Source organism: Saccoglossus kowalevskii, chromosome 9, assembly GCF_978046115.1.
Source record: "Saccoglossus kowalevskii chromosome 9, keSacKowa6.1, whole genome shotgun sequence".
In the NCBI taxonomy this organism is placed as follows: Eukaryota; Metazoa; Hemichordata; class Enteropneusta; family Harrimaniidae; genus Saccoglossus; species Saccoglossus kowalevskii.
This window is the reverse complement of record NC_140649.1, coordinates 12,793,594-12,818,191: the sequence shown is the minus strand read 5'-3', so window position 1 is coordinate 12,818,191 and position 24,598 is coordinate 12,793,594. Positions and strand designations below refer to the sequence as shown.

General features: G+C 36.6%; 2 protein-coding genes across 2 annotated transcripts in view; one reads left to right on the top strand and one right to left on the bottom strand.

The window, feature by feature from the left end:
• The first annotated feature begins 2,958 nt into the window (after nucleotides 1-2,958).
• The window catches only part of LOC100371047 (dynein light chain Tctex-type protein 2B-like), a 46,614-nt gene continuing 24,974 nt past the window's right edge, over nucleotides 2,959-24,598 (top strand). Inside the window, exon 1 of the mRNA XM_002731723.3 lies at nucleotides 2,959-3,079. The gene's annotated coding sequence lies outside the window, so the exon portion shown is untranslated. The remainder of the gene's footprint in view (nucleotides 3,080-24,598) is intronic.
• Nucleotides 9,380-23,594, bottom strand: LOC102800784 (uncharacterized). Its single transcript, XM_078012508.2, has 10 exons — nucleotides 21,431-23,594; nucleotides 20,081-20,358; nucleotides 19,246-19,367; nucleotides 18,500-18,669; nucleotides 17,848-18,086; nucleotides 17,431-17,536; nucleotides 16,889-17,151; nucleotides 15,128-15,295; nucleotides 11,463-11,615; nucleotides 9,380-11,196 (listed from the first exon to the last, which is right to left on the bottom strand). The coding sequence occupies exons 1-10, from the start codon at nucleotides 22,074-22,076 to the stop codon at nucleotides 10,834-10,836; spliced, it is 2,508 nt and encodes an 835-aa protein (XP_077868634.2). The 5' UTR covers nucleotides 22,077-23,594; the 3' UTR covers nucleotides 9,380-10,833.

Genomic DNA, 24,598 nt, shown 5'->3' with positions numbered 1-24,598 from the left:
ACAAACAAAATTATTTTCCAATAAGCACCCACATTACAATGTATTTGCTGGCACTCAGTGAAGCATCTTGCTTTAAGGCCTCTGTAATGTATTTCTTGAATTCAGATCACAACGAGAAACAAACTATAGATTACAAATGTTAACAATTTTGTTATATTATTACATAATGTCTTAAAAACAATGATTTCAGTTTGAAATGCCGGCCGCATTTAGAGTCAATTAAAACCAGGACGAAAATATTATGTAAGATGCTTTTAAAGTTCGTATCGAGACGGCCACTCCACACTGGAAACTTTTTTAAAATTCTCCGAGGCAGCAGTATTAATCTTGTCAGATGAGATTCATAGTTTGTCGCCCATCAGAAACACATTATACTTTCACGGAGATGAAAGACTGCGCCCTCTACAGGTCATTTATAATATTCAAAACGTTGAACACCTTGAAACATCCCTGAAATACATATTAACACCAGATTCAATTCCTGTGTTTTGTCAAGCAATTAACGGTTATTGCCAATCGCGCACGTCAATTCCTAGCATTTAACTTCTAAACCAGCCTATTGTTATTTAATTGTTGATTGTTTTATTCAATTTCCGTTTTTCATGTAACTAAATTAGATTGCCCATAAAAATAATTACGACTTAGTTTCATAAATGAGTTTCTGTGGCTAGCTTATAATATTGTAATTGTCAATGTGTTTTATGGATATAGAAGTTGTTTTAATAAGTACTTCGTTTTTTAAACGTTGTTTTGTTGTTTTCTTTACGAAGGCGTATTGTATCTATTTCTTGAAAACGCACAGTTGCAATTATCCAGTTCACTTATAAATTAACACCGGATTCAAATCGCGTGTTTTGTTAAGTACGAATTATCATTTCCTAGCTTTGAACTTCTAAATCGGTTCATTGTTATGATTTCCTTTTATTTTCACATTGCGTTTAATAATTGTTATATGCAACTTTATAGGATACTGTCTTGCCATTAGTGATTAAGGGGCGGCAGTCGTTGTGTCGCGTCCTGTTCGATATGGGACTCATAGCGACGTATACAACGCGTGTAAAATACATTGTTTATTTACATGAAATTCGAACACGCATGCGCGACGACCACCGCGCTTTAAAGATTGTCTGTATGAACCCATATGTTCATTGTTCATTAAAATGATAAAAAATCAGGATTATAAATGATTTTATAAAGAATTGTTTTCGGGTAACTTATAATATTATATCCTGCATGTTATATTTAGAGGGTATAATTCATTAACGTGCTCTGTAAGCAGTATATTGCTAGTAAACGCGGCGAGTGGCTTATTATACACACGTCGTTTTCCCTTCTTCGAGAGTCGCGTTTTTTTTTTTTTTTTTTATAATTGCGCTAAGCACACAATGTGAACTTCGTATACCATGATACAATAATGAGTTGAATTTCGTAGTTCGTTCATATACAATTTAATACCCATGGTTATATTTTTTTTTTTCGATTTTAATATTTCTTCCATCAGTATCTGAATTGTATAAAGATTGAGATTCAAGAATATGTGCTTTTCCATGGTTATTTTCAGTTTGCTATGTCAAGACATCGATTCGTTGTGTGTGTGGAGGACTTTAAAATCAAACGATATTTCCTAATCACTTCGGTCACACGTCGCTAAAAAGAATTAATCAGCGATGTCACGTGTCCGTCGTGTATTTAATGACTGCTCAGCAGTAACGAAGCTGTACCTCTGTTCGTTGTGCATGCCAGTGGCTGTGTGAACGGTTATATACTGGAGAGCATCCCGTGGGAACTGTCATGCAGCTTATGTTAGAACTGTAGAACTGTCAACCTGGTCTTAATTGTGATGATTTCCAGTCTAATTCCGAGATCTGCATTAGGTTGGCACTTTCAAATACACTAAAACATCTAGCAGGCATCCCGGAAGCGTAATCGTTCGCAACAGCTGCACAGTACTTATCCTTGCCAATAACTCTGTCCAGTTCACATACGCTCCTGGCGTCTGTTTGTGTAGAAAGTCCAAATTGAGTCTTGAATATTCTTTCAATGAACACGTATCTGACAATGGTGAAGGCTCATTCAAAATACCGCTGTCTCGATGACAACTGGATTCACACCTCTCATAAATTCCAATAATTACAACTCTTTTGTGTGTTTTTTGCCTAAACACTAATCCAATCATAAAAACATAATAATTATTGTTTCCATGGCAACTAGATCACGTTCGCTGTTGTTTCAAAGGCAATCCCTGCTAAGAGTCTCAAGAAAATGTATCCTTAATTAGCAATAAATAATAATTCCCAAATTTGCATTGAATACAAGAATCATAATATTCTAACAATGTTGTGTACAATTTAATAACTGTGATATTATACCTGAGAAATGTGCCATACTATCTTGTCACAGTGGCGTGTTTAGTGCTTCAAAATTTGACAGACTATTGTAAATTCCTTTTACAATCCTCTGCAAGTCAGGTATACCCCTTCAATATTGCACAATTCACTCCATATAAGCACTCGCCTACCGCACATTCACATGCATCGTGAATTGTGTAATATCTCGCGGTTATGTCTCGTTCGACGGTGAAGGGATTGTTCAATTGCACATGGACCCCATTTAGAACACCGCGCGGCGCAGCGGTTATTGCACTTTTACAAAATTCCAATTATATGCAAATTTATAAGTTACAAATTTCACCTCCAACTTGTTAGAAGATTACTAATACGAGAAGGATCGAATACTAAGTGTCAATATTATCGACAACTACAATTTCACGCAGTTATTGGCAGTGCATGGCAGTGAAAGGCATATTCATGGTTACTAGAGCGTCTGTCGTTACATTACATATTAATGACACGGGTACTACACACCTCTTCTCAGTAAATGGCTCTATGTGAAAAGGCCCCAACTGACCTGTCACGGGTGAAGGCAACCCTTCTGGCAACCATCCAAATTCTCATGATCGTAATCATTCGGTCACTATCGTCTTTTAACAGTTTCGCCTAACCACAGAACATTGACGTAGCATGTAACAATTCGTTCATGTGGTTCCAGCGTAAGTCAGGACACAGCGCTTAAATACCAGGTTAGTCATATATCCAATTTACACTACACAAATCTGTGTGCCGACGGCTCACTCTTTTATAGAATTCACTGTTCGCGTGGTTTCCCGAGAATCACGAAGCGTAAATCGTATCTAATGAAAACACTCGAACTGTAACTTTGTGTGTCCGTTCTCATTTGCCCAATTTAACTTACAAGTTCGGATTGTTCAGCACTGATACTAAACGAACAGCGCTCATCAGTTTGAAGTGGACATTCTAAAAATGTAAAATTTTGTACATGTAGTCCTGACACGTACCGGGTGTGTAAAGTTGGTTACAGCGAATGTGAAATTACAACTTCAGTCCAGATGTCGATTACACACTTCCTTCGAAACGAAATGAAATATACCACGAAAGTCGGGGAGCGCTTTTAATGAATAGGTACATGTTGGAATATGCAATATGATGTCTTAGGCTGAAAGAAAACAACCTGGGTCAAGGGGCAAGGAGTTTTTTTTAATTAAAATCAACATATAAGTGACAAAGGTTATTGACGTCATAACCTTAAGGTAACGGTGTCCTGGTAGGAAGTGCAACATACAAGGCAATCGCCTAGGGATCTTTAACGCTACGACATGGAATGCTAATGCCATTGAGAATTCAATTGAAAGTTTGGAATCTTCCTCGAGTGCATATATGCAACACTGCACTCGGCAACTGCACCACAATCAACCGAAATGAAATGCCGGGGTAACGTGGCAAAGTCAAAGCAATAATCATGGACCCGCGCACACTTTTCTACTGCTCGCTTCTAGTTTGTTTGTGAAAAAAAAATGTTCGAAAAGTATTTGTTGTTGTTGATTGTTGTCGTCGTCGTCGTGGTACATTTCGGCACTAGTAACACGATATGATGTTTACCTGGTTATGTAGCCGGGGGTGGATAATGTTACACATTCATGACACGTGGTTGAATGTTTACCCTGTAATTCACCGAGAAAGCCGTGGACACTAACGACGTATATACGTGCTATTTGTCACAAGTCGCATTGTATAGTACACTGATATAGACAGTAGTCACGGACATTCATTGAAGCCGAATGGATCAGCGATGAACTCCCCGCCACTCATTGGCGTCGCAAGTCTCCCGGCATATTCACAAATGTCAAATGTTCTGTCTTGGTATCGTAGATACCGTAGGATATTTGTCATGTGTAATCCGTTTCGGATTCGAATCAATAATGGTGTGACACTTATTGATTTTTTTCTCGTATAAGGTAGATGTGTTATGATTACAAAATGATTACATCAATTTTAATATATTGAATACCAAAGCATTTTGAACTAACTGACAGCCTTCCTGTTCAAATCTAACGGGTTTCTTAGTGACCTGTGCTTCATATATATATAACAGGGGTACTAAACACTACAGCCGCACAATTTGAAAAATGTCGGCGGGAGTTAAGTGTAATAATATCAGTCTGGAATGCCGTTAACTGGTCTAATTGTCTGAACATCTATACCCCACATAACCTTCGAGAAAACCGTATAATATAAGATTCAACGGAAATGCTTTGTGGGTCACACCATGGAGCTAAAAAAAGATTAGCTCCATGGTCACACCTTGTCAATGTCGGCTCTATGTCAAAACAATAGTGAGTCCGTATTTGAATTTGAACACAATCGTTACTCGAATCCTGTTATTATTTATATATATTGTTTTTCTACGTAGTTACTCTCCGGAGGAAAATCGACAATCAAAATACATCCCACTTTGTATGGACCGTTTTTTCCACAATCTTCACTAGGGTCGCGCTGGCAGACTCATAGTTGAGTCTACCGGTTTGGTCTTGGGCCATTTTCATCTTCCGTCACACCTGGCTCGTTACAAGTTTAAACTCGACATGATCGACATGGACGGCAGGTGTTTGCTCAATATTTGGTAAATAACTTGTGTTTTTACATCGCGATGTAGTTGTGTCTATAGTCGTGTTCAGGCTACACCAAATACGGGCTTATCGCATATATTTGCATATCGGATAGACTCAATTGCGATCACGCACAAGAGGTAACAGCGGTTAGCTTGGGTACACCCATACAAATTTTCATTCTTTTTAACTATGATTATCCAGTACAGTAAACAGGAAGGTATACATGTTACTGCTACTGTTATAAAATGAATTAACTGATTAACAGGAAGAAGTACAGAGTGTCATCGCCAGTTAAAGGTTCTCGAGAACAATGTTCCTGGATGTGCTCGCGTTGATTGTCATGTCGGAAATAGCACACCGAAATGAATAGTTATGAATATAACAGTGAATCTGCCGAATGAACGTTGAAAACATAGGCGATTTGGGTGCTTAGCCCGAGCTAATCTTTCGCGCACACTTTGTTAGCCTATACTAAAGATCAAGGCTGTGTCTTAAAAACAGATTTAACCTGTACCTAGCGTTTCTTAGCACGTGGTAAGCTTACGCGCATATACCGCTATGCGGGAAAAGGTGTACCGCTCTCCGATCAGGTGGTTGAGTAGAGACGGACATAATCTGATGGATGAACGGAGACGGCAGTGCTCGATTTTTTTTTTTTTTCAAAAAAAAGTCACGTAATTTTGTATGGGCATGCTTCTTGTTGCAGGTTTTCACGTACGAGTTAATTCATGCTGAAGTGGAGTGGAAGCCACTCAAACTTTCTTTAAAATACATTGCATTATTGGTACAATGGGTATATGTGTGAGTAACCAGACCTGGCTATCGGCACGTAACGTCCCGGTATTTGAGTCATCAGTACCTCACATCCATGAATGTCTGTGTTGTCCCCTGACAACTTGAAGTCAGAGCTGAGGACTACAGCTGTGAAAGTCAGTATCAATATCCGGAATACTCATTGGAGTTGATTGGCAGTATGTTCTCAATATATACATTGATCCAAAATATAAGACATTGAAACGACATAATAAATAATGCTGCACAATTCTTTCATTTCTTGGTTTCAATCACGCCTTCACTTTCATTGAGACTCCCTTGAACTGAAGAGGAGACTCGTATAGGGTAGATATATTTTGTCTTCCTGATTGGTGTGTTCTTGGACACACCAATTCAAGACTACTGACTGTTCACTTGTAAACGAACCCGTTGTAATGTCAGTAATCGAAGCCGTTTCCATGCCTGCTAATCCCCCCTCCCCATTTCCATTCTGTGTGACTGTCGCCATGGTTCAGAGAATCGAAATTGTTTATACATGTCTCCTACAAACCAGTTCACACACGACAAGTAGAGAAGATCGCAAATTGTGCTTTTGATAATAATGTAATAACAGGTTTATAGATGCTTAACCATGCCCAGCAACATCCTCGGGACCATGATTTGTGTTCTCCCTTGTAGGAACTAATAAAAAACACGGATTAAGTATGCAGGTATGAAACAGCTAACGAAACGTTTCAAAAACTACATACATGTATCTGTATAGAAAAAAGCCTTGTTCACATGTACTGAGAAACGGTGGGTTAAACCACGGTTCTTCTAGTAACTGTGGCTAAACCTACTTATTTTTCATATGTACCAGGAGTTTTTATTTAACTTGGCGTTAACACCTGTTTACGTCTTAATCACTTATCGTTGAATCGTCGCTAGAGGGCGTTGTTTAAACTCTGTGACCCACTAAGTTCAACTTGAAGTTGTTCACACATGTTTCATCTCAGGGTTAAACAAAAAACTCGGGGTCGAGACTGGCCTGCTGAATACGAGTTTAATTAACCCGGGTCGGAACCGAGTTGATCAGTTCAGACGTGTTTTTAACAGTGTATTTAAAATTAACTCCGGGTCAGACTCCGTGTGAACACGGTATCTGTAAGTAATATGATAATACAATATATATCGCGGTTTGTCCCTTCATGCCAAATAAGCAGTGAGATTTTTTTTTCGATATGTTTCTTCACCCGTAGTACAGGGTTATGCGGATGCTCCGATTCATGTCAACTCGTGCATTTATAATTGAAAAATAATGGAGGTCCCCACCCGCCAACCTATGATGGGCGAAATGACGCTTTGTGCGACATACAGAGCACAATGTGTGCTTGGGTCCCTTGTGGATTGACGGGGAGTTCACCATTGTTATTATCTCTGTCAATGGCAGTGGATTTGCTGCCATTTTATAGCAGAAAGCGTGGAAAAAAGTCTGAAGTAAACGGAACAGTTCTATCACTGGCCCCTGAACATGTATAATTTAAAAAAAGGCGTTCTTGAAATTTTCACACGGACATTCAGAATCTCATATGGCTCAAATAAATTCCGAATGAAACTAGTTTTTATAAAAAAAAATATAAATTGTACTGTAGAAATTTACATTGCGCGTTGACGAATGAATGGTGTGTGGTGTACTAGAGAGTAGCATTTCAGAGAACGCCCGATCTGAATTGTACATGACACGTCGCCCCGGTCACGGTGTCTCAAGCTGGTCCCCGGCCTCATCATTTGCGAATAGTTTCGTCCGGGGTATCCGGGGTACATGTATATAGTCCCTAATAATGTAAATTATCAGGGTAGGTGTAATAGTTATTTTCTGCGGAGGGCGATTACTTTGAAGCTAAAGCAAAATACGAGCGACCCCGGAATTAATCAAAGATGACTGGGAGACCCGTGATTTTGATACGACAGTATAAATAAAAAAAACACATGTGGGAAAAGGAATACTTTCATTCGTTTGTGCAAACTGTGACCTTCACTGTGGAGTCGCTGCGGATGAAATATAAACCGCGTACTACTCGTTACAAAAGCAGAACAAAATGACCTTCCCATACTTGAGCTCTGTAGACATACTCTCACTTCGTTTCTCACATTTGCTTTGACAAATCAACTCTCGGATCATGATTAACCTTCGTTTTAAATACCTTACCTTTCGTCCGTTTCCGAAAACAGTGTATTCATCATTTCCACGGGTCCTTGAATTTGATAATGTACACCTCCATTCGCAAGTAAATTTTTTTCAACACAAAGCTCCAAAAATGCTGATGTTGGTGATTTACGACAACAATAACGAATCCCCCACAGCGCCATATTAGATTCGGAAAACGGTGTAGACGCGATAATGTGTACGACTTCGCTTCGTACATTACCTGTTCATATACCTTTCTCTACATCCAATATGGCTCTGTGTGGATTCATTATCGTTTAAATAATGGGATACATTATTTCGAATTATCTTCAGCACTAGCATGAAAAAGTCAATGGTATTGATTGGTTTGATTTGATTAATGATATAATTACCGATATAGATAGTAAAACAGCGGCCGTAGTGTAAATATGGGTCACCTTATACCGAAAACAAATTCCTAAATATAGCGTATTTTTTCAAGCCCGAGATTGTCTTTAAGCCGTGATTTTTTTTTCGTTTGTATGTCAGCCTTCGGAGATGATTTCTCAATTTGCATAATACGAAATATTATATGTGGCTCCGTATTTCGGAAAAGGCTGGTGCGTGGAACACTTCGATAAACATTTTACCATTTCCGATAATCATAGTTATTAAGTTTATTTTCAAAACAAAATCATGTTTATAAAACCTTATCTCAACAAGTGAATTTTTTATATAAAAAAATTGCCCTTGGTTGTACACATTGGTATCACCTTAATTTTTTCAAAATATTATTCCATATTTAGAAAGTGCATACTTTTTAATTGAGAAATATTAAGTTGAAAGCTATGTACTCCAGTCTTTGACAATTGTCGAGAAAAGCAAAGCATACCAGTATTCGACAATTGTCGAGTAAAGCACATCAGTCTTCAAAAATTGTCAAGAAAAGCAAAGTACACCAGTCTTCGACAATTGTCGAGAAAAGCACACCAGTATTCGACAATTGTCGAGAAAACCAAGCACACTAGTCTTCGACAATTGTCGAGAAAAGCAAAGCACACCAGTCTTTGACAATTGTCGAGAAAAGCAAAGCACAGCAGTATTCGACAATTGTCGAGTAAAGCACATCAGTCTTCAAAAATTGTCAAGAAAAGCAAAGTACACCAGTCTTCGACAATTGTCGAGAAAAGCACACCAGTATTCGACAATTGTCGAGAAAACCAAGCACACTAGTCTTCGACAATTGTCGAGAAAAGCAAAGCACACCAGTCTTTGACAATTGTCGAGAAAAGCAAAGCACAGCAGTATTCGACAATTGTCGAGAAAAGCACACCAGTCTTCGACAATTGTTGAGAAAAGCAAAGCACACCAGTCTGACAATTGTCGAGAAAAGCACACCAGCCATCAACAATTGCCAATCAAAGCACACCGGTCTTCAACAATTGCCAAGCAAAGCTGACCAGTTTTTTAGAAAAAGATGCTAATATTCACCATTTTTTTAAGTACTGAAGAAAACTTATTTTTATTTTTTTAAACATTAGAATCAGGGTAATTGTAATGAAAGAAATGCAACTGATATGAAAAAATTTAACATTTAACAAGCAGCCAGTCGGATAGCTCTGCTGTTAGCAATGCACATTTCAATTAAAGAACAAAAGATATCATTAGAAAATGAACAATACAGTAGACTTGCTGTTTTTAAAAAGAATTCAAAAATATCACTTTTCACTAAAAATGACAAAAATTATCATTAAAATTAGATATTTGAAGATATCACCACGAAATTAAAAATCTAAAGGAGGTCCACATGTAGTATCTATATATGTAATATAAAAGCAACTCCACTTGTGGTTTTCAACAAGAAGTCGAAAAAATCAGTTTTTACCAAAAATGAAAAAAATATTCACCAAAATTAGAGAATTCAAGATATCATCATGAAATGAACAAATCTAAAAGAGGTCTACCCAAGGTACATATACACCAAGTTTCAAAGCATTTAGGCTTGTAGTTTTCAAGAAGAAGTCGAAAAAGTAAAACATTGACATGGACGACAACTGACAATCACTCATATGATAAGCTCCGCTCGACAAAGTCGACAGCGGAGCTAAAAATTAGTTTCTTCACTGTAGCAATGAACAAATTGTTCACTTTTTGTTGTCAATGCGTCAGTTTCAAGGAGATAAGAACCAGTTCAAATATACTACATGATAATAATTAGCAACAAACTTTGAGAAAAAGCACATCTCAAAAGTACATTTCATATAATGGAAACATATCACAGCTGGAGTTCTCTACCACGCCAAACAAAACACCACCAGGACATCTTCTTCCCAATGCACAATAACTGTGGTTATTTGGGTACAGGCCATGTTGGGGTAAACGCCCACCCCCAAATTCGATACAATAAAGATGTTGAGGTGATATCCTTGCAAACGCTGGCATAACAGATGATATTTTGGAATAAATAATATCAGTGATTTTAAAACAGTGTGCAAGATCTAGGGGGGGGGGGGTAACCTTATTAAAAAAGATAACATCAAGATGTTGCAATAATTCCTCATTAAAATCGCTGGTTTTGAAATTTTTTAGCGGCAACACCGAAACAGTTTAGCAGGCATAAGTCATCCCTATTTTTTTGTAATTTTCATGTTCAGACCCTTGGGCTGTTATTCGGATAACTACGATAGGTAATAACAGTGTTTATTTTTGATAATCTCTTGATCTTGCAATGTCGTTATTGGAATTTCTTACAAGTAAATATTTGTATTTGCCAAGTTAAGGTGTAAATTTGCATTTCTTTCACAAGATGATCGAGAGTACTAAAAGTAATGTAATTGTGCATAGGGAAAAAGTGTTCTAGGAGTGTCTTTGTTTAACTCTGTGAAGAACTTAAGCTGTGACAAGTTGGTTTATGTTTAAGGATGTTTTGCAGAGACAATGTTTTATATCAATCTGTCAGTGCAGCAATGACAGCCTTGTATTTGTCTTGTAAAATACTTTGGGTTTCTCTGCTCAGCATACTTCTTCCATTGAGGGAAAACCCCCAGTAAATCGCTGCTTCAATAGGTTCCTCATCGACATAAGGAACCTTCTGCCTGCCCTTGAATAGGAAAAATGGCTTCCAGGCTGTTCTCCAGGAACCTTTATACCAGTGAATGGTGAACTTATCATCATCTCTGCTGTTCACTTTGCCAATTTGAGGTATTTCCTCATACTCTGGACAATAAACAGCAACCATGTCACCAACTGCAATTGAATCAAAATTCTCGACATGATCTGCCATCACTGGCATACCTCCAGTAACAGTGACCTTCAAAATAAACAGAGAAAAAGAAATGAATATTAAAGCTTTCCATAATACCAAAAGCGCCAAGAGCAAAGCATGGCTGATTTCATTTTGTTTTGATTCCTTGTGTTTTTTTAATGAAAATAAGATGGCTCTCCATGATTGATTTGTATCACCAGCTTTTAGAAATACTTTGCTTTGACCTATGTTTTCAACAAACATTTCAAATATGTCATAATGCTCTCTCTACTTAAATCTGTATGTTTAAAATAAAATAATATTTTACTCACCCTAGGACAAGGATTTGTTATTCTTGCTTCAATGTCCATGACATTCTGTGCAACATCAGGGTCCTCCTGAGCTTGACTTCTCATTTCTCTTTTTTCTTGTGCAGAGTCTTTGAGTTCATATAAGATCCATGATTCTGGGATTTCACTGGGAACCTAAAAGCATGAAACAAAAATAATAATTACATCATTTTCAATCATGTAATTTTTAATAAAATTACAAGAATACGAATTTCTGTATTGTTCTGAAACTTGTAATTTCAAACAAATATTAGTCTTGGTGATAAACAAGTGAACTGACAGTCAAAATAGCCCTGCTGTCTTACCAGTGAACAAGAATGGGAAAGATGTAATTGTTGGTCAAGAGTTCAAATAGCAGTTTGCAATCAAGTTCTGTTCACAAGCATCAAACCGAAACTGCCCATTCATGGAATGTCAAAATTAAAGTTTTTACAGAAAATATTTACTAAAAATACTAAAAAAAATACTAATTTATTTCCTACATTTTGGGACAGATTCAAATGAAATTTGGTGCGAGGTTAGCAGAATGTGTCATGCTTTTCTGATTTCGGTGAGAATTCGTTAAGGTTAAAGTGCCTGTGCAATGCCCATCTCCACGTTTCCCATTTTAGATCTGTGTCCCACTGAAATGGGCTGTTATTGATTTTTTTGCCGAAAATGATTACTTGTATCCAAGTAAATTTGGGATATTTCTCGTGTTGTAGCCACGCCCACCTATTCTGCAACGGTCGACTGTTTCCGGATTTCCGGCTCTCGTCGAAAGCGCGCCACCAAATGCCAAAATGTGAGAGGAAGTCATACCCCTGAGCCGTAATAACACTGGTCATTCAGTATACTTTTAAACGATATACATTTTTCGGTTGGCGTTTTTTTTTTGTCTATTTTATTTTGTTGAGAGAGAGTTTTTAGATGTTGTGTTGTGGGCAGTTGCAGCGAAACGTATAGTCATAGTGTAAGTATTCACACGTTTCTAATCGATCCGAAGGTGCGACATCAATGGACGAAAGCCATTTAACCTCAGATTCTTTTTTTGGGGGAGTGTCGCACACGACTTGTTTACCACTTCCGTGTGACTGAGAATGTTCTAGAACCGTACTGTGTCTGGGTGGAATTTTTAGAATTTGGTTGAATAGGTAATAGGACACAGTAGAAGGCAATAGAAGGTAATGGAACATTCTAGAAATTTGTAGTAAGTTCCAGACTCATTATGTATGCTGATGTAATGGTCTATTTATAGACAGTGTGGGTATATATAGGGAAGTTGTTCAGCACTGAGATCAGATCGGAGATCTCGTTGAATTGTATTGGAGTTTAAGTATCTAGTTATTGGAGTAGTGGAGTTTTATCGCGTTATTGTACTTGATGTTTGCAGAGTATAATAATACCAGTACCAGTTGAAACCTCATCTGTTGGCTCCGTGTTCGTGTTTTATCATCGCCGCCAGGGAAGTCTTTCTGTTACTGTTGCCATTTTGGTATTTGAACCATCACACCTGTACTATACCAATTACGGTAATATTATGTTGCGTGTGACAGGGAGAAACTGTCCTCGTACATGAAAAAACAACTAGGTTTAAAGAGAAACGACGACAACATAAACCTAGCGCAACAGTTTTGAAAGTAATAGATTCCGGACCATGATCACTGAGGCAGATTTCAGAAGAGAGAGAGACGTCCGACAATCCTCATTAACGTTTTATAGAGACCATTTAGTTCCTGTTAAGTAAAAGGTAGCAATAATTTTGACAGTGACACGAAAACGAAGCGTCGGACAAACAGAAATTACACAGCCCTTACACACTGATAATTGTTTTCATTTTCAAAGACTAAAAGTTTCTGAATTGTTTGGTGATTGGTGTTGAATGTCGAATTCACACCTCTGTTTTTTTTTACCTCCATGCTTGCAGCTTGATCTGCGTAATAATTTATGAAATAAGAATCCGGGCTTGGTCAATGTGTTTCCACCAAATAAAGTTTTAATATGATATAATTATGACAATCACGCCATGGATCACACTAACTCGAATCCACTCTGAATTTATCTGTACGTGTGTCGATCTCGATTATTTTTGTTATCCAATTAAACGCCACTTTTAACGGACTTGCCGTTGTCGTGACCCGACGCGTTCACCTATTTCAACAAAATTTCAATTTATTTCCACGCGGCTGTCATTTATTTAGTAACTGTGATTTGTCGTTTTTTTAATTATTTTATAGTGATCACTATAGTCTAATGTTTAGAATGTCAAAATATGTTCTTTTTTATTTTAATTTTGAAAGTTTTACTACGATCGATGAAATACAACAGTGTAGTGACGTACTTAGTAACCTGCTAAATAATGAGATAATTCCGACGTCAAATTCTATTTTGTCCAGCGACAGTGTACAAACGTGCGCCGATGACGATCACGGTGACCAGCTACACCAGAACGGACATATTTCGCATCTAACTTACCACCGTGCAACAAAAGATGATACTATGTGTTCATTATGGTTCATTCCTCCTCGACGAACAAGTACATAAGTGAAAATTTAGTCAAAGACAAGAAAACTGCACAAGAAATTTGCCTTATTTACACGTATCGGCAATGCAAGCTGCCATGCGACTTCCCCTTCTGAGGTCACAAGGGGAATTTCTGTATGCAAATACGAAGCTAATGAGGAGCCTCGTTTTAAAATACACAAAAATAAAGTTGCCGTAGATTGAGTTCACACATTTTTTCACTTAAAAAAATAATTCATGCTTAGAAACATAAAAATTAATAATATTTATGTATCAATGGATATTTTTAGGCGTGAAAATAGCAGCCATTTCACAGGCACTTTAAGTGGTTCAATTTAATGAATTTCTAAATTTTCCACAATTCTATATCTTATTCAACGACTGCCTTTATACTGTCGTTCTCACTCTGTTCCATGAGTTCTCACCCTGTTCCATGGTGGCTCCCACTACTCAGCGAAGTTCTTGCTATGGTGAGTGAACAACTTAGTTGTTTTTTAGAACTAATAGTCCAAATGTGACCAAATTTGTTAGTAACATAATTCTCAGGTATGGACATTATATTTTTGCAATATGATGTAATTTCAAAGTTTATTTGCTTATTTAATTGGTCTGCAGTTGCATGATAGTAGTTAACTCATTTGCATATTTTTTTTAAATTTCTTCAGACTAAATAGTTCAAATGTGACTAGACTTTGTGGTAATATACTTGATATGTACTTCTGAGAGACGGACAATTAAATGTTGCATTTCAATGTAAATAACAAACTAATTTGCATATTTAATTGATTTTTAATTCTTCGATAATATTTTTTGAAATATTAGTCTGAATGTGACCAAACTTGGTAAAAATATTTCTGATGTTTACTTATCTGTGATACACTGCAATTGTAGGTTTCACCCTAATTAATGAGCTCATTTTCACACTTCTAGCTTTCTTTAAATATCTTGAAAACTATTAGCCTGAATGTGAGCAAACTTTGTAGATATATTCTTCACGCTTACTTCTCCGGGATGCAATGTGCAATTTTAATTTAATACATCACCGACTATTATAAGTTGTAAATGCTTAGTTATTTATCCATGATAGACTTGAAATCAATAACAAGATCTTAACAATTCATGGCTACCTAAAAATATAACATTACCATTTCAAGATCTTTGACATTTCCAAAGAAATTATTCCACCACTGGACAGCAGCTGGTGGCAAGCGCATTCCATATCGTCTTGGGATATCCAAGCTCAACATATTAGCATCCATCTTTTCTAGACTTGGTATTACAAATGATGGGATATCATCCCTTGCTGGAATACTCTTTAAAAAATAACATTAAAGAAAAATGACAATAAACATTTATGATAAATCAACAGCTAGGGTGGTTATTGTAATTAAAAAACCATAGACATGATATACGTTTAAAAAAAATAAAAACATGTTTCTCAACAGAATATTAATAAATTATTACAAATCCCTAAGGGTTATGTAGCATAAATGTGCTAATAACATACATGGGAAAACTAGCAGTACCTACTATGAATATACCAGTTACCGTATTTATCAGACTAAGAGCCCATGATCGGACAAACGCCCACCTCCCACTTTTGATAAAATAAAGGAGTTGAGGTCATATCCTAGCAAATGCTCAGGGGTGTTTTTTCTACACTTGTAGTAAAATACAAAAACCTATTTTTGTTCGTTGTATTAACAGTTTACTTCTTTGCAGTCTGTTGTGATTCTGATATTAACGAAATTTGAAAAATAAATGTCAATTGAGTAAAACGAGGAAACAGCCAGCAAGTCAGGTTTGTGTTTCCTTATAGAAACGACTCAAGCAAATCTTACAGTATATAGAGCCGCGAAGCAAGTGTCGCACTTGTTCGGCTTTAGCGTCGCCGACAATGAAACCAATGTTGCAATATTGTAGCAACCCATACCTGGGAGAGTGGTTTAAAGCACGTTGTTTTGGCTTAAAAATATATTCGCGAATCTATAACTGGGGCCAGCAATTTTGCAATGTCATGCCGAAGACTGCCAACTGTTTTACCATCTTTCACCACAGCTATTGCATTTCATGGAAATTATACTTCTGTCGTTGGAAAGCCCACCGCGATATCCATATAACTTGCTGAATGGTAACTTTCACCATGATTGATGAACGAACGCCAAGTCTGATAAAAAAGCGATGTTAAATTTACCTCTATGATGAAACACTAGTAGTGATGCCGGTAAAGCGAATGCTTAAAAGTCAAAGATGATTGCCAGAAGGTAAACAAAAGCATCGTGCGAGTTGTTTGCCACGACCCCATTTTCTTGTCTCTTTATTCTGATTAGACGTGAATTAAAAGTGCCAAGCTACCAGACAGCGTAATCAGTGGTTTAAATGTGCTAAGTCCAAATTGTGTGGGACGACATCGACATACTTCAAGACGAAGCTATAGGGATTTTGTTCGATCGCGACAGTGGTGCCGAGTTGGAATTTCAGGGTTTTGACTTTTACAAAGATAGCAATGAACGTACAAACAGAGATCTTAGATTTTTTTTTTCTAACAACTATGAACTTTCGTAATTTTACTGCGTAAATTATTATTGATCTTGTATGGCTGTTGATCCGGTGTTTGTCAAAACCGGAAATAATTCACACGTATGGGGCAGCGTGTTTGTCAGCGGGGATAATCTAATTCAAATGAATCTTCACTGTTCATTTTTATTATTTCTGGTTTTAATATTCACATTCTAAGCAATAAATTATTTCTTCTTACACTTCTAATGCTTCATATTGTTTTTTTGCTGAGGATATCTGGAAAAACGTCCACCCTTTCTTTTTGGCGATTTTCCATGTTCAGGACCCTGGGCTTATACCCGAATAAATACGGTAGGAATGTAATTAGTGGTGATGTGTAAACATACCTTCAGACATTTCAGCCCTGGCACTTGTTCACCATTAACATCTATTGTAGTTGGTTCCCATGGGTCAGTGCACCATAATCTATACTGCATGTATGCTTTTCCCTGCACTTTATGGAAACGGAAGTTGTGTGGCTTGGAATGCCCTTGCATTCGTCCTGACATGTGGGGCAACAACCACTCCTTTATGTTAAATAAAGGTTGCTTTGATAAACTGCGCGGCTTGATTGGTGGTGTGTACGATGCAGTCACAATGTCCTCAAGATCTATAATTATTAATAAAACAAGTCACTTTTCATGTTCTCAAACTTGAAAAAAAAAAATACCAATACTGTAATAGAGAAAATTCCCTTATGCCACAATGTCAAGACTGAAAAACAAGCCACACAATTTTAACAAATCATTATACAGTGTTTGTGTAGAGGAGCTGCAATTAATCACTATTGATAAATGTTCACTTACATGTAGCTTAATCCAAGGAGATGCAGTGGCTATTTGTGTATAAAATTACATTTACCCCCGCCCCCCCAAAAAAAAACACATACCATTCAGTGTATAAGTGTTGTTGTGTTGTAGTCTCGCTGAAATCTTCGAAAACATTTGGTCTACATTCTCGTGGGTGTGGCCAACTGGCAGGAAACTTACATATATCTAAATAAAGAAAATGAAAAAAAAAAACATGCTTATATGCTAAATGGGTACCACTCATAAATCTAATTTAGCTATATACAAATTTTAGTACACGCGCACAAATTTACACACGACATACCACCACATACGGTAATACAAGTTTTCAGACAATAAAGACTTGAGCTCCGCACTGCTGAGCTGTTGGAATACTTTTCGTTAAATCTTGTTCACATTTTACTTCAGGTTGCATTATTCTGTTTTTTTTCGAACAATATGATTTTGATGAGTCACTGAGCAACAAACTGAAAAGTGATGCCATAGCATAACCTTACCTCTTCAAAGATATCAATTTCCACCATTAACTCCATTAAAGATAATAAAAAACGATTTTTATTCTCTCTAAAACAGTTGTCTAGTTGAAGGTACAAAACCTTGGCCAAATGATTTTTTACTTCTTTCAGTACTTCAAGCAAAATGTTCATGGTTAAATTGCTGTCGTGAGGAATTTGATTTAAATCAATATGTGCAAATGGTATTCTACCACTCGCGACACCAGTGTGGACAATGGAACCTAAAATGTGAAAAAAATAATAATTTGTAACTGTTGATGCACAGCTTTTAGTCATTGTTATGCAAATTAACTAATGTCCAAGAAATTGTATAGCAATGCATGTAGAAGAACTAAAATAAGAGGCGGCACCACCAATATACCAGGACGTGTAACCTTGATAAAACCCCTCTTTGAGAACACTGTCAAGATCATACAACTGTAAGATGATCGTACTAAATTCATTTGAAGCAATAAATGTTCATTTTGCTGGTGTAGCTGGGTCAAACATGAATGCATGGTAAGATCAGGACAAGAGACATAAAGTATCTGATAGCAAGAAGTACAATATATCTGATGTCATGGACAATCATTCACTATGCAAGTAGGCTCTTACTTAAAAAAATCACATATGTATTTTAATAAAACAATCTCACCAGTAATGTGTGTTTGTAGCTTCAACAGATTTGAGCTGCTTTTGTCTTCTGTCATAAAATTGGGCAAGTTGGTTTTATTTTGATCCATGCCGTCAATGATAATTGTTAACAATTCTTCAGGTTCCTTTTCAGCTTTTTCTCTGTGATAATGGTATCTCTTTCGTTCTCTCCTTTAAAAAAAAAAGGAGTGTATAAAATCTTGATGAAATATCTGCTCATAAGGTGCAATGTGTGTTATGATACTGGTAGCGGTAGCAGCAATTAGTGAAAAACAGGAAATGACCTACACACCATGCAATAATACTTGTTAGGATTTATTTGTTGATATAATAACCTACAACAGAGTACAGCTAACTAATGAATAAAGTATATCGGTAATGTATGTGCTTTTCATGCAACAAGATATTTCACAAATCTCCACACTATCTCATCCTTGTAGCGATATTCTGACAGCATGTGCCTGCCACGTAAAATTGTCTGACACACTTTTAATATGTAGTTTCATATAGTGGGGCTTCTGCAAAGGAGATATTTATCAAAAGCCTACAAGACATAGTACCAAAAATCAAAGTATGTGTTTTAGAGTAGTGTATCACAGCTTGCCCAACATGATCTCTATACCAGATCCTTGTGAGCAATATATGAAAGTCAACTAAATGGCAATCAGTCAACTATTTTGGAATACCTTTAATTATCTGGGGGAACCTGCAGTATTGAACAGAACTCTGGGAAACAAGAAAACTTACTCTACTTGCTCCATGTGTAGTTTAAGAAGATGATTAATCCTTTCTCTTTCATGGTTAGTGGTAGCCTTTTCATACAGTTCTTTCAGCTGTGTACATGTAGCACATTTTGCAAATCCACTTTTCTGAAAGAAATAATCACAAATTATGAACAAGTAAGCCAATGGCCAAAACAGCTTTGCTGTCTTACTACTGAGCAAGAATCAGTAAAATTAGCTAAAACATATATTTTGCACTGCGACCGAACTCATTAATATTCATGGTTAATTAATATTCATATAGCTCATTAATATTCATGACCGACCAGCACTCGCGTTGGGCTGGCGAGATCCCTGCAATGGCAACTATACATCTTTCTCCATTTGCATTACTGATAATTTCACTGAAATTATGTTAAGGCAAATCAGCTGATTTGCTATTTTTTTCATTCCGAAAAGACTTACTACCAGATGCTTGAAAGGCCTTGCTAAGACAGCAACAGGTGGAATCTCTGTTAACATTAGTTGTGCATTGTGTCATTTAGATCGATAAACAACTTAGTGAGATGCTGGTAATACAGTGTCTGGGAAAGATGCATGAATCAGGGATAAACTCCCATGAGCCAAATCAGAATAAAATCAGGATTTATAGGTAATATTTTTAATAGTATTAGCTAAAATGCTAACTAAGACGGTCAAGAAATCTACGTTTCAGAAAGAATGTTTTGGATCAGATTTGTCAAATTACTAACAAATATTCCAATCAAGCTTAAACCCTTATGTAATGAAAATATAAAATAAAAAGTAAAATATATACATGTATGTCAACAGACATTAGTAAACCATAAGCAGGAACATACCTTACAAATCTTAAACTCTGACAAGTGCATTTTCCATACTCTTGAAAAATGATCATAACATATAATACCATTGTCTGAAATGCCTCTATCAAGAAATTCACTTCTCATTCTTGCATGCAAAGAAGTCTTTGAATAGCAGCAGGGTAAATGAATTTCAGAACTGTGTGGCATATAGTCCCCAATACGCTCAAATAAAAACTGCATCCAGCCAATTGCTGCAGTTGTTTTGTCCCTGAATCCAGTTCTCCCACGATTTTTGTGAGTTACTGTTATAACACCTACAATGAAAGAATGAGCAATGATCAAAGTCAATTATTAGTGGATAACTTTTTTTTAAGCAATATGTTTATCGATATGTTATTATAGAACATTTTCTGAAAAATTAATAAATCTGTTAAAATACTCAGCCGGATCCCATCTTAGAACAAACTTCATGTATCTTAAAGGGTATTAGTTGAAGATAAAGGAGTAGAAACTGTAGAAAAGAAGACCGTTTACAGTATTTCTAGATATTGCACTTGGCATATTGGAGGCAGTCATTTTAAGTACAACTATTAGGGCCAAAACACTAAAGGCAGCCATATTACGAAAATTAATAAAAAAAGTTTCTAGTCTGAAGTCAAGATATACATTTTTGTACTACTTATTTGGGTTTTGAATTTAAGTTAGTGGATTCTGATCAGAAGTATAAATTTATTTTTCACAAACTTGTTACCCTGGCAACAGAGATGGAAATAAAGGAGAATGAATAAAATACATGTATATAATATGTAAAAAAAATAGGCCAATGGCCCGTCACTCAGCGGCCCCATAATAATCCCATAATGCATTTTTTTTAAACATATAAACTGAATATTGAAAAGGGCAACTCCATGAGGCAACATACATGTACATGTATATCACCAATAACAAATTAAGACTGGTTTATGCCTTTCAGTCAAAAGAACAAGCAGCTTTTATTTAAACCAGAAGGTTTTCATTGTTTGAGGGGAATGTCGTGGGTTTGGAAGGGAGCTCAATCTCGGAACATTTTTGAGGTGAATTTTTTTGTGGGGGGAGCCAATTGCTAACAATGGTCTCACATACTGTCCCACAGATTCCATGCATTAGGCATCCTATGTATAATGTATGGAAGATTTAAAAATAATAATGAAAAAATTCATTAAAAGATAAAAAAATTGAAGATAACACTAAACAAACTAAATGAACAAACTTGAGAGATAATCACCCAGGTACCTATGTAGCAAATATGAAAGAAATCCAGCTAACAGTTTTGTGTATTTATATAATAACAAATGCTTGAATAATGTTTTCCACAAACATATTTCACTTGCATTAGAAGTTACATACCTTCAATAAACTTTTGTTTACAGCTTTTCCAGCGATCTTCAGAGACGTTATGAACTACCTGCCATGCTTTCGGACAAACGCGTTTACCTTTTAGAACAAGATTAGTTTCAACCACAACCTTTCCTTTCACTGTCCTAATATATGAATGCTCACGGATAGTGTTCAGAATAAACTGCAACTGTTTGGGTTCTGATGATAACATTTTGAAGTTGCGTTCAGATTCAACGACATCATTTTTAGAAAGACTATCTAGGCATCGGTCTTCGCAGCAATCTTGACTTAGAACTTTGAGTGGATTTTGTATAGGCTGACTTATACGTCGTCTTTTGGATTGCCTCACTGGGGTCGATGTTTTTTTTGGAATCAAATCGACATCGTCACCACTATCGAACTGTACACCGTGAATGCTCGTATCCTCTTCCTCGACTACAAAACTATCACTACTTACGGCATAAACAGAAGACGCCTTGTTATCGCCAATGAGGTTTAATGACAAATCGTCAGAACTGAAACTGTAGTCGCTATCGAACTGTGTGCTCGCATGAGATCTAGACAGCCATAGTCCGTCCGATTCGGACGTTGAATCTGCTTGAGTCGTGTTGTGGGAGTCATCTTTACAGCCCATACTGAAATATGAGGCACACATACTTTTGAATGTCCGCGAACGCAGAAGTAAAAGTACTTAGAACCTCAGGATATTTGGTATACGAGTATTTTATCTCATCAGACAAGTTTATAAAATGGCGCTCCCCGCCGACAACCAATGAGCAAACGAGATCAAACGATGTGCACAACAGGGCCATGTTCCAAGTCAGATTGGGGTGCACTGTGATATATCGACTGACTGGTCGATCATGTAAATGAAATATTACACTGCCATTACTGTTTATTAATTCAAGATATAGGTAAATCATAGAAAGTAACAATAACATATAAATTTAAAATTATCCTTCTTGTGCATCCCCGTATTTGAAATAGTTTGTTCCATATACGCGTGGTTGATGGCAGCAAATAATTTGCATTTTAAAGGTCAGACGATGTTTGCGAGTTTTTCTCCCGGATATTCTCACCATGTTAGTGTCAGAAAACAATGTAGCAAAGGTGATAAGTTGGTAGCATCATGATTAAGATTACTCTTAGCGTCAGGATTAAGATGTTTATTGGTAGCATCAGGATTAAGATTACTCGTAGCGTCAGGATTAAGATGTTGGACTCAATTCGACATATAAACGCTGCAGTTTTAGAACAGCACATATATTTCCAGCTCGGCCTCGCTACGGTAAAGTCCAATCGTCGTTTAATTCAACGAGTACTATCGTTTACATATCCAATTTACCGGGATGTCACAACAAGCTACCAGTATGGCCAAGAAGCGTGTTTGGTGGTTGACTGAGGAAGACGGGCGCATTCACGTTTATGTTGCCGAAGGGCAGGGAACTTCCAAAAAAGTTTCAAAACTTCTGAACAAGAAGACAGAAGAAGCATTCGGACACGTGAAAGAATGCAGGGCCGTTGGAGACAAATTTATAAAGGTAAATGCATATAGGTTATTACGTAATTCTAACCACATAGAGCTGTGTAGTGTATTTATTTTTAGATTTTATCGATAGAGCGAATTTTTGTCCTCATAATGAAAAATAGGCCCATTGACCAGACGCTCATCGCTTGATCGGGGAAGACTGGGGAGTGGAGCAAAGCAATAGTATTATAATACACATACCGGTCCGGTGACCATGTTGTTATTTTGTAACATGTCGTGCTAATTTTTACCAAAATTCCCGTTGAAAATACCTGACCAAAGTTTGGAGTTAAATAAAGATAACTGCCCGGGATAACTGCTGGTACCACAATCCTCCTCGAGCTCAGTAATTTGGCGTTTACAAGATCTTTTCTAGATAATACTGGGGGATTTGATGATCATGGAGCTAGAAAGAATATGATTGACTATACCGTTTTGAGTATGTAAATTAGGACCAAGATACCAAAGGCAGCCATATTTCAACAAATAGTGAAACATTTCCCAGTCATTAAACTCAAGATGTTAGTACATTGTATATTGTTTCTTTTGGCTCTAAACTGTGGATAAAGTCAGAAGTATACAGTGGCTTGTTAGGGCCATTCATTGTTTTTCGAATTTCTCACATTTTCACTTGTATTTTCCTGCTTCATTTTGAATTTCTGACAATTTCACTTTAATTTACGACTCGGTGGAAATAATTTTCTCCGCAGTGTAAATGTTTAAACCGTGGTGGAAATAATTGTCTCCATGCTGTAAATATTTAAACCGCGGTAAGAATAATTTTCTGCATAATGTCAAATTTCCGACATTTTCACTTTAATTTAAACCACGGTGGAAATATTATCACTGCGGTGAGAATAATTTCTCTGTGGTGTAAATATTCACACTGTGGTGTAAATTAAAGTGAAAATGTTGGAAAATTCAACATTATGCAGAAAATTATTCTCACCGCGGTTTAAATATTTCCACCGAGGTCTAAATTAAAGTGAAATTGTCGGAAATTTGAAATGAAGCTGAAAAAGTGGTAAAAGAAATGGAAAAAAAAAATGATTAAATTAAACATGTAATTTTGTTATGTTTTGTTTAGTTTTTTTTAATGAACATGGGAATTTGTAATTTATGTGTCAAGGTGTGAAATTGTTTTTTAGGAAAGTTTTGGAAACCTCTATACTGAATTCAATTTATATTGGACTGTGAGGTGTCACTCCCTGTCATCGTGGAAGGCTACTACAATAACTTCCATTCTACCATATTGTGAACAATTCACAAATCATTGCAGCGTTTTCACCATAGACCTCAAAAAGAGTACTGCTGACAGTGCAAATAAACATATGGTTTATTGTGAGATTATTTGGAAGATTATAACCCAGGTTAAAACAAAAGAAACTATGTAGTTGCCTGTCCCTCTCTTTAGAAAGAGTACTGCTGACAGTGCAAATAAACATGTGGTATATTGTGAAATTATTTGGAGGATTATAACCCATGTTAAAACAAAAGAAACTATGTACCAGTAGTTGCCTGTCCCTCTCTTTCTAAGGTCTATTGTTTCATGAAGTACATAAACAGTTTCAGGCCCTATTACATCATGGCTGCCTTTGCCTAATTTGCATAATAGAATTACTTTCAAAATCAGTTTCATAACAATAGGC